The sequence below is a fragment of the Aquarana catesbeiana genome, linkage group LG04, assembly GCF_042186555.1.
Source record: "Aquarana catesbeiana isolate 2022-GZ linkage group LG04, ASM4218655v1, whole genome shotgun sequence".
In the NCBI taxonomy this organism is placed as follows: Eukaryota; Metazoa; Chordata; class Amphibia; order Anura; family Ranidae; genus Aquarana; species Aquarana catesbeiana.
In genome coordinates, this window is record NC_133327.1 from 141,999,392 (window position 1) to 142,010,967 (window position 11,576).

General features: G+C 41.5%; 1 protein-coding gene across 4 annotated transcripts in view; it reads right to left on the reverse strand.

The window, feature by feature from the left end:
• The window catches only part of YEATS2 (YEATS domain containing 2), a 114,322-nt gene extending 102,965 nt beyond the window's left edge, over positions 1–11,357 (reverse strand). For 2 of the 4 annotated variants that reach the window (XM_073625818.1, XM_073625815.1), the window contains exons 1-5: positions 11,140–11,322; positions 10,642–10,764; positions 3,447–3,544; positions 1,076–1,168; positions 731–961 (exon numbers count right to left, since the gene is read on the reverse strand). In XM_073625818.1, the coding sequence (XP_073481919.1) occupies positions 731–961; positions 1,076–1,168; positions 3,447–3,544; positions 10,642–10,741 (522 nt within the window). In that variant the 5' untranslated portion in view covers positions 10,742–10,764; positions 11,140–11,322. Of the gene's footprint in view, positions 1–730; positions 962–1,075; positions 1,169–3,446; positions 3,545–10,641; positions 10,765–11,139 lie in introns of all 4 variants that reach the window. The other 2 variants (XM_073625817.1, XM_073625816.1) reach the window with 2 other exon arrangements.
• Positions 11,358–11,576: the final 219 nt, after the last annotated feature.

Consider the following 11,576-nt stretch of genomic DNA (forward strand, 5'->3'; position numbering starts at 1 on the left):
GCTTGTCGGAGTATTGCCAATCTTGGTAGGGAAAGAGTTGGAAAAACTCTTGTTTTGGGTCTTTTGGTGGCTCTAGAAGACCCAAAACAAGAGAAAGCACTAATGGAAACAAGCTGATATGCATTGATAAGGGCTACAGTGTTCTCTTAACTTTGAAATAATATCAGAGGACTATGACTTCTCAGGGTAAAGCTCATCAAGCAAAGACTGAAGCAACTCTCACTCAGACAAAGTCTCTCAGCTACTCAGAAGCAATCAAGGCTGCGGGCAGATCAGATGTAGAGTCTGCAGGAAAAGGTGCAGGACCGCATTTGTGGCTTTCGGAGTCAGAGTCTCTATATAACTGGGTGATTTGAGTCATAGGGTTTTGTGTAACTATAGTCAAAACCTTGGCCAAAAGGGAGCAGGCCACACCCAACAGAGCTACACTCTGATGGCAGAATAGACTCTAGGAGTAAAGAGCAACAAATTCCAGGCTGCAGACGAGTGCTTCACCATCAGACAGCACAATGAAAGCAGCCATGAGTAAGAGTGTCAGCTGGGGGGCACACATGACAACAGTACTGTAGGTGGCAGTATAACCCAAAAGCGAAAAATAAGGTGTTGCTCAATGGAGGAGAATGATTTACATTCTCCACCACAATGTGTATAATGTGTAAAACGCTCAAATATTTACATCAGTGCAACTTTTTATTTTTGGTGCAGGCTACTAAAACCTCAAAATTCATACCTTCCCAAGTTTTCCATCTGCAGCAGAGGTCCCTTTGTGCACAGTTTTGGTAGCTACATGACTATCTTTATCCAGAAGCTCACTGGGAGTACATACAGAGTCAGTTTCCGAATTACTGACAGAAGGGGTGTCTGAACGATGGTTTGCAGGAGATGAAGCTCGTGAAGGGGATTCCAGGAATTTTTTGATAGATGGATGATTTAGAATTGTGGGATCACAGGCAGAGGTGCCCTAGGGAAAACAAGAACATATCTACTATAATAAATAATGTTTAAAAAAGGGGTTTATTAAATTGTTGAAAATCCCTGAATAGAATATTGGAATGAAATGGAATACATTGCTTACCTCATGTCCTTTACCAAACCCTGCAGAAGCGTAATAATTAGCCACAATGTATGCTCTGAGTTTATCCATCATACGTCTAGCCTCATTCAGTCTCTAAATAAGAAACAAAAAAAAAAAAAAAACACAAAATAAGAGTGAGCCAAAATAGCACGACATTTTTGTCAGACAGCTCACTTACAATAAATCCTATACAGTATGTTTCTAAGGACAAAGAACCTTGACAAACATCTTGCTGCTATAGAAGGTTGAGGACAAGGCTTTAGAAAGAAAAAAAAAACATATTATTGTAGTTTAATAATTCACATCACATTAGTTTCTCTTACCATTCCACTGTTGAATGAATAAAGGAACAGCTCTTCTCACAGCAGCAGCTAGGAGTTTAGCTCTAATTTTCACCACACCCCAGTGCCAACTCATCTTCGTGACATCAACTGACATCACACCAAAAGATACCTTCATGCTTCCAGCTTAGGCTGGTTGTAATAAAATAAGGACAGAGTCCCAGAAAGTCACCCTAGTTCTAGGTACAGGTCTACGAAGCTGAATGCACCACATCCACTGGCAGAGACATCACTGCCCTACAAGAAGTAAATCAGCCTCATCTGCACAGTGCAAGCCATGATTTTACAGCCTGCTTCTGGGCAGAAGAGAGCATGAGAATAAAGTACACAGTACATTAAGGGCTGTGCATTCCACAGGTTCATAAACATTTTAGGGAACTGGTGCTGATACACTATAGGAGCCGCAGACTGCTATTGGTGCAGGTTCCAGGGCTGTCATCCTAATCGTGGCTTCTTTTGCTAGTAAGAAACTGAGAAAAATTCAGGCTTTCCTAGTTGGACTATTTGTGTTGTGTCAGTTTTACCTTAACCCTTCAGGATTACTGCATATATGTAGGTCCAGACAGTATCCATTTTTTTTTCCAAAACCTCCCTCTCACCTTAAGCTCATCCCTGCAATGTTTCTGTTTTATCCAGTTTCTGTGGTGAGAAAGAGCATTTATCACTCCCTGTAACATCATTACGCTTATAAAACTCTTGCAGCGGGAACTGTTGGGAGTTCAGTTCCCACTGATACAGGCTTTCCCCTAAATTACATCTTCCAAGAGCCCTTTCTCTACATTGTGTGAGCAGGCTCTTGTGAGTAAAGGCAGCAGCATTGTTTTGCTAGGAAAGAAGTCAATGGGGATGATTCACTAAAACTGGAGAGTACAAAATCATCAGCTGCCCGGTTTTATTGACAAAGCTTGATTGAACCAGCTGAAGTTAGAAGCCAGAAGCAGACTGACTACCATGCACAGCTGCATCAGATTTAGTACATCTACCCCCGTTTGTGTACGTGGGTGGGTCACAGAGGGTTGGGGGATAGGAGTTTTGTAGTCAGGCTGGTAACCCTGATTAAGCTCCTAGGTTGGTGTGAAACGTGTTAGCTGGTGGCTATATTCCCTGTTTGTACATTGTGAATTGTCGCTGTGAATTATGAATCAATAAAGGTTGATTTTATGAAAAACATGTGGCCAACCAGATCTTTCTTCACATCATGGCTGTTAAACCCTAGTTGGCATTTCAGTTCAGCAGGAAGTTTGGAGCTGACTGGATTTCTGGCAGATCAGCGGGTATTTTTCTGTACTTGCAGAAAGAGAAAACATGGTGAAATCAGCATGTATTGCAGAGAATATGTTTTTTTTTCTTAATTTATTTTGAATGACATACATTTTAGGGACTTCATTTGCAGCTCACTGTGGTTAAAACATACTTATAAGTCCTTATGTTATGATAAGCTTTTAGGAAATATAGGAACTCAAAATATGTGGCTCTAGCTGTCAGATGCATTCAAATAAACAAAAACAAGTGGTGATTCTTCAGGTGTATTTATTACTGAATGTCATGTTAAGCCTACAAGACTCCTCAATATGCAACTCATTTCACTTTTAAAGATACTCTGATTTTGCTAAAATAACTGGAATTAATTACAATCTCTGCTGTAGGCCTTAGCAACACTAAGGTGGAGATTTACTAAAACTGGAGCACTCTGGTGCAGCTGTGCATGGTAGCCAATCAGCTTCTAACTTCATCTTGTTCAATTAAGCTTTGATAATAAAAGCTAGAAGCTGATTGTTTACTATACACAGCTCACCTGCACCAGATTTTGCACTCTCCAGTTTTAATAAATCTCCTCCTGAGAGACAACAGCAACATGATGCAGAGATGGGAAGTGAGATATGAATAAAGCAGCCTTAAAGCCAGTCTTACAAGAACAGGACAGATCATTCTGTAAATTCTCCAGTAGATTTTGTGCAGAAGATCACCGATTGGTTCGTTTTTAAAACCCAAGTAGATATGCCTTTCAGATACCACTAGGTTATTCTTACCTGATCAATAACTTCAATCTCATGTTCTTTATTCTTCAGTTCAACAGCAAACTGATCCTTAACAACAGATTCTATCTTCAAGATTGCAGAATCTCGAGCTATATCAACAGGAAAAGAAAAGACATGTCAAGTCAACAAGCGATGATAAAATGATGATAAAGTAGTACATAGTGCTACTGATAATATAATATATAAGTTTGGGAACAAAATTGCCATTTCATTAAAATATGAACCAGCTGTAACTGATGTATGATGCTAGTCAATCCAACATGTAGCCATTACTTCATGCAGACACTTGGAGTTGGCCCTTTCTATCTGGGCAACGGGGATGAGCTTGTGCATGTACAGATCAGTCTGAATCCACCTGAGCTATCCTGCTAGGAAGCCGTCATTGCACAAAGCCAATCAGAAGATGCCAAGGGCTTCCCAGCCCCCCAGCTACACGTATACACGTCCCTTGTGTTCATGAGGGGCAGGGAATGGTTTGGCCGCTTATGACTGGACCAATACAAGATACAGATACCTAGCTGGCTCACTCGGGTGGGTTTGGACTAGGATCTGAACACCCCTATTAGATAGTAGTAATTTGTTCCTGTACGAAGCCGATTACTTTGGGAAACAAGGCAGTAATCACTTAAAATGAACAGTATGGTCAATACAGTATTTACATTGCATGCTGATCTGTAATCAAGTTACATGCATTGTAAAATAATAGTTGTGTCAACTTACAATTGTAGAAATTGTATTTCCTCCTTTTCTTAGCCCATGGTGATATAGCCAATGCATCCCAGCTGTTCCTGGGAAGACTACCTCACCAGTGCCTTCCAGGGAGTTCTTTTTTTTTTTTGTGTTTTTAATCCTCTGCCCTTACTGAAAATGGCCACCGGGATATGAACAGTGCACACAAAAACACTAAATCACAGAAATGAAAGCAAGCAATTAACAGTAAATATATTGTTTTAAATTTGCCATTTCACAACAGTTTTAAATGTGCCTTTATTTACTTTTTAACGATTCAGGTGAAGTTCCTCTTTAACCCTTTCATTTAACCCTCTTTAACCAGAGCCATTTTTGCATTTTGTTTGCATGTTTAAAAATAATTTTAGGTCTGAAGATTAGCTAAACCCTCAAATAAAGATTTTCTGAAACCAGAGACTCTAGAGAATAAAATGGGAGTAGTATTTTTAACAAAAAATACAATAGCGTTCATTTTAGGGCACAAATAAGCAACAAATTACCCATTTATTTAGTAAAATATAAAAGATGAGGCTGCACCGTGTAAGAGAACAAAACATGTCCAGGCTTAAAAGGAAGAGCACCTGTGGAATTTTCCATAGGCAGCGGTTTAAAAGCCCATACAGGTCATTAGTTTAGAGTTAACTCTGAATAATGGCACTAGAATTATTGCTCTCACTCTGGTGTGCAATATGTAACAAATATATAATATATATGTGTGTATAGGCATGGCACATAAACGCATATAGAAAGACGCACGTGTGCACATATGCACAATTGAAAATGATAATAACCTCATTGGTGGCTTTTATCTGAGAACATAAACTATGTTTTCACATAAAAGCCACCAATGAGGTTATTATCATTTTTAATTGTGCATATGTGCGTCTTTCTATATGCGTTTATGTGCCATGCCTATACACACACACACACACACACACACACACACACACATATATTATATATGTATTATATATTTTTTATACATGTTTTAGATATATTTTATATTGTTATGATTTTAACATTTGCATTAGCGTCTGCAATTCTACCTCTATATTTGTTTGGTGTCTTGTTTTATTTAGAGTGCTGAGATGTGGAAGGATAACCTCTACAGCAAAAGAGAACCTGTTCGCAACACTATACTACCTATGTAGTGTTACACTACCCATCCAGCTTCCTTTATCTATTTTTATACATTTAAACACAGACTAGATTTGACTCTCTAAGGCTCTGACGAAGAGGAAAACCCTCGAAATGTGTTAGCCAACCAGTCAAGTATCCCTTGTGTGGATAGCATCACAAATCAATCTATTAAATGTCTAAAATCGCTTTTATTCATATGTACGAATATGTATTATTTCTTAGTTTATACCCATTTTGTTTATATTAAATTCCTTTTTTTAACTATTCATGCAACAGGCCACGCTCCTTCCTTTTCCTTGTTTACATAATACTACGGACTTCCCCTAGTCGGCATAGGCAGCGGAGCTTGCATGATCTCTTCACACATACACCATTAAGAAATACTACCACCCCTACCAAGGCCCTCTGCACCAGCGCAGGAGAATATCTTTTCTGCTTATACCTTTATTGTGCAATATGTAATTGTGCAATCAATATTTTTGTGCGCAGGCTCTCCCAACACTCGTGTTTACTTTTATATGTGCACTCAACTTTACTTTTATGTAAGGGACCAAAAGTCTCACATGCGATAGCATTTTGCTATGACCAGTTCTCTGAACAGATCCCTGATGTCTCACCTACCTTCTACTAAAGCTAATGAAGCACAGTTCAAGCTCCATTCACTTCTATTTGGGCCACAACTCTACCCAGCACCCATCATTTTCTTCTATTCCAGCCACCCCTCTATCCAGGGGTACACACCATGAGGGTCCTTAACCTGCACTTGGGACAACAGAGCTCGGGAAACATAACTATTCTGGGGTCTGTGGAAGCGATCAGGCAGCTGTACAGCTGACATTTGACTTATCAAGATGCACTCCTGGCAGTGTGTATAAAACCCCCCACTGCTGCTGCTGACATATGACATAATTCATTGGCACTAAACGAGTTAAGGACAGATTCACACTAGCTTAGGGCCATGCTGGACTGGCTTCATGGGGCAGTGCCTTGCTTTATTACACTGCAAGACCGTTTATTTTCTTTTTTTTTACCTGGAGTAGTGCAAAAAAAATGCAAACAAGTTGAATTTTTCCACACAGCAATTCGCCTGCATTCCAATGTTAACAGGGCATATAGAAAAACACTGATCTTCACACAACTGTAAAAAAGCCATTGTGCTTCTCTAAACCTAAAATCAACCATTTATATATTGCAGCTAATCAGTTCTTAGATGTGGTGGCAGCAATAGATTTTTTTTTTCCATTCTTTTTATTCCTGGTATTTTCAATTGGTGATTCTGTCAGTAATACATTTCCTGTCCTAGGAAGACAACACTCATGGACTGCACTGTATTCATGAAAAAGCAGTGTTGTCAATCTAGGCTGCTTACCTGATCTGGAATACAAATAACTCCACTGTCCTTATCGCCAATACATAGGGAGAAGGTATACTGTAGGTCACAAAATATACTTGGGAAAGCTGATAACATTGTTTGAGATATCAGACAAAGTGGTTGTAAAGGCTAATGATTTTTTACATGAATGCATTTTCTGCATTAAGGAAAAAATATATTTATATTTATATTTGCCCTCCGCCGCTTACCGGAGCTGTCGGTAAAAGGGAAGATGGCCCCCACCCGTCTCCATACCATTGCAGGGCGGAAGCGACGTCAAAACGTCACTTCCGCCCATAGCTCTTAAAAGGGCTCGTAAAAGGGTCATTTTTTTTTTTTTTTAAACAAAAATGTTTTTTTTATTGTAAATATGAGATTGAGGTCTTTTTGACCCCAGATCTCATATTTAAGAGGTCCAGTCATGCTTTTTTTATATTACAAGAGATGTTTACATTCCTTGTAATTGGAATAAAAGTGACACCTTTTTTTTTTTTTAAAAGAACAGTGTAAAAATAAAAAGGGAAAATAAATAAGAAAAAAAAAAAATGTCTAAACGCGCCACGTCCCGCCGAGCTCACGTACAGAAGAGAATGCATAAGTGAGAAGTGCCCACATATGAAAACGGTGTTCAAACCACACATGTGAGGTATTGCCACAATCAGTAGAGCGAGAGCAATAATTCTAGCCCTAGACCTCCTCTGTAGCTCAAAACATACAACCTGTAGAATTTTTTAAACGTCGCCTATGGAGGTTTTTAAGGGTAAAAGTTTGTTACCATTTCACGAGCGGGCGCAATTTTGAAGCTTGACATGTTGGTTATCAATTTACTCAGCGTAACATTATCTTTCACAATATAAAAAAAAAAAAAATGGGCTAACTTTACTGTTGTTTAATTTTTTTTATTCAAAAAGGTGTATTTTTTCCCAAAAAAGTGCGCTTGTAAGACCACTGCGCAAATACGGTGTGACAACGTATTGTAGCGACCTCTAAGGTGTTAGAAAAAAAAATGTATAATGTTTGGGGCTTCTAAGTCATTTTCTAGCAAAAAAAAAAAAACCTGTTTATAACTTGTAAATAGCAAACCTCTGAAAGAGGCTTGGTCCTTAACCACTTGCTGCTTGCCATATAGCAATATGACGTCGGCAAAGTGGTTGTGTTATCCTGACCAGACGTCATATGACGTCTTCAGGATAACAAGCCGCGGGGGGGGGGGGGGGGGGGGGGGGGTGCGCATCACACTGATCTAGGTAAAGAGTCTCTGACGGAGACTCTTTACCACATAATCAGCCGTGTCTAATCACGGCTGATCACAGTGTAAATAGGAAGAGCCGCTGATCGTCTTTTTCTCACTCGCGTCTGTCAGACGTGAGTAGCGGAGAGTTGATCAGGTGCTCCTCTGACAGGGGGCTCTGTGCTGATTGATTATCAAGTGAAGTGGCTAAAAGAGCAGAAAGGCCTGTTTCAGGTCTATCTGTGCCAGTTTCTATTTCTGCTTTAGAGTAAAACAGAAACTGGTGTGGGTTCTACACCTAATTAACAAAGAGATAGTGGGGGTTTTAAGTATAGAAAACTGTCACAGATCCCACCAGGTCGGACCTGACGTACAGAATGTGAACTGCCTTCTGGCGGCTCACATCTATTCCACTGCATGAGCAGAGTCTGCACAGCCCTCCTCCTCCCTCCCAATCTCAGTTGAGCAGGAATGGCCAGAGGGACTGGAGCATGCACAGAACAAGGAGAAGCTGTTTTTTTCTATAAACAACATAGCAAACACAGCATAGAACAGGGGGCAGATAGGTCCTAATTAACAGGAGGCACTTTCGCCACTTTTGTTAAAGCATAAACATTTGCCAGCAGACCACAGTTCTTCAGAATAAGTCTGAATGTTTTTTTATTGAAGAAAAACAACATCACAAACTGTAAAGTTTCAGAGCCACACAGGACCCCTTCATCAGATATGCCTGATGAAGGGGTCCGGTGTGGCTCTGAAACTTTGTACTTCTCTGTTTGTGATGTGATCTTTCTTCAATAAAAAAAAAAACAATTTGGACTTATTCTGAAGATCTGTGGTGTTCTGGCAAATATTTACACTGTGTCGTGCGTGCTTCGGTATCCAAATGACGGCTTCTGCAGCACTCAGTACTTTTAAGAGTCCATTCCAGGAACGTGTGTGATGGGAATACGGTCTATTACTATTATTGTTACAGCGGAACTAAAGTTCCCTTGTCCCAAACAGCGAGCAGGCAGGCTGCTTATTGAAATAAAATACAAATTAAAGTGATTGTAAAGGCAGAATGTTTTTTTATTCCTAATGCATTCTATGCATTAAAATAAAAAGCCTTGTGTGTGCAGCAGCCCCCCTAATAATTACCTGAGGTCCCTCTAGATCAGGGATCTCCAGACTGCGGCCCTCCAGGTGTTGTGGAACTACATGTCCCATGAGGCATTGTAAAACTCTGACATTCATAGACATGACTAGGCATGATGGGAATTGTAGTTCCTGAACAACTGGAGGGACATAGTTTGGAGATCCCTGCTCTAGATCCAGCGATGTTACAGGAGTGTGTCAGCTGCCCGGAACTCCCCTCCTCATTGGCTGAGACAGCAGCATGGCGCCATTGGCTCCTGCTGCTGTCAATCAAATTCAGTCAGCCAATGAGGAGAGAAAGGGGGTGGGGCAGGGGCTGTGTGTCTGAATGGACACAGGAAGCTGCAGCTTGGCTGCCCCTATAGCAAGCTGCTTGCTATGGAGGCACTGAACAGAAAGGAGGGCCAGAAGCACCGAAGAGGGACCTGAGAAGAGGAGGATCTAGGCTGCTCTGTGCAAAACCACTGCACAGAGCAGGTAAGTATGACATTTTTGTTATTTTTAACTTAAAAAAAACAAGACTTTACAATTACTTTAAACACACCTTCCATCAGCAGCATGGTCCCTGTGTGCAGAGCTGACTAAATCCTGCACACTTATAGGAGTGACATCATCCTGTGCTGGTCAATTAAGATGGCCAAAAGCTGCCATCCAGAAGATGCTGGTACAGGCAAGGGACAAGGACCATAGAAGGAAAGGTGAGTTTAGCTTTAGTTTAATTGGAAGCTGGATCTGCTCAGTAGGGATAGGCTCAGGCGTGTTTTGGATTGTGGTCCCAACCCACCTGAGCAATCCCACGGTAAGCCGTTACTGTAGAGTTGCCACCTCATCCCTTTAAACCTGAAACACATATTAATTACACAAATTCTGTGGCTGATTAAGGTGGTAATTAAACTCACTTGTTGCCTTATCTGCATTTAATTAGCCTCAGAACCTGTGTAATTCATATGTGTTCGGGTTTAAAGGGATGAGGTGGCAATCCTACGTCACTGCACACCGCCAATCATAGGCAGCGTGTGTATGTGCAGCTGTGTGCTTAGAAAATGCATCACTGCCTATGATTGGCGGTGTGCAATGGTGGCTTCCTGGCGGGATTGCTCAGGTGGGTTGGGACTACGATCCAAACACGCCTGAGCCCATCTCTACTGCTCAGTAAGGATGAGCTCTGGCGTGTTCGCACACCCCACGTGCAGAGCCCGCCAGGAAGTCTGCATTGCGCTAATCACAGGCAGTGAGACGTTTCCCGATCTCTGCAGCCGTGCATCGGGACAATATCTCACTGCCTGTAATTAGCGCAGTGCCGACTTCCTGGTGGGCTCTGCATGTGGGCTGTGCAAACACGCCGGAGCTCATCCTTACTGCTCAGCTTAGCGGGAATAAAGCCTGTGCCACTCTTTGTAACCCCCCCCAGTGAGCAGCCCTGAATAAGGATGAGATCAGGCGTGTTTGCGACTTCCTGGCGGGCTCTGCCAACACCCCAGAGCTCATCATTAGCCCTGAATACCCTGCTTTGGGAATGACGGTCTGCTGTAAAAAAAAAAAAAAAAAAAAAAAAAAAAAACATTTTTGTCATCTACCTGATATTTCATTGGACTTATGCCGCTTGTTCTGATGAACGACTGATATATCTTCATAATCCGGATCCTTGCCTTCAATGGTTCTTTTTATTCCAGACATTTTCTTTCAGGAATATTTAACTGCTGGAAAAAATACAAAAAAATGAGTATCCACCGTGATGATAAAATGCAGCCTTTGTATACGGGTGAAGGGCTCTCGTTCCATCCTCCTACTACATAGCAATCACTACAAACAAGTGGGCTATCCTCCCTACCAGGGCAAAGGTAACAATAACATTGCACAGTGCAGCACAAACCCACTTCACTTTCCAGCACTACAGTAAAACAAGGCTACAGATTGGTGATTTAGTACACATTCCTGCACTCAGCACATGGCTCTTCTGTTAAATTAGCCCTGAGATATAAAAGCCCTGCTCTTAGAACACACAATGGCACATGCATTTCACTGCTGGCGGTGAATTAGTTAATGACGAAGCCGCACCCCCCTTGCACACATACTCAGAGCACGGTCTGCCTGGCCCTGGAAGGGTTAACACTCCGCACTCTATTCCTCTCCCGGCATAACACAGGGGAGGGTCCCCGCGTGGCGAGATCACGTGATCACACAGCAGCCTGACAACACCGGGAGCTCGGCGTGCAGTCTCTACGAAGGATTACCTATCCCATCGTTCCCTCGGCTTACGTTTACGTTATGCCGCGATCACGCTGGAAGCCATGTTGGAATCTGGCAAGAACGTGAATACAGTACATTACATGTGTTGTTTTTGTAAATTTAATGTGATTTTCTTCTATGAGCACTTTTTTTTCAAAGTAATGCACATAATCTTGCCCACAGTGCATTCATAAGTTTGCATGACACCTGCAGCATAAGATTCCAGAGTACGGTTGCCACCTTTTTTTCAAGCCAAACCCGAACACTTTAGCGGTCTGGAATA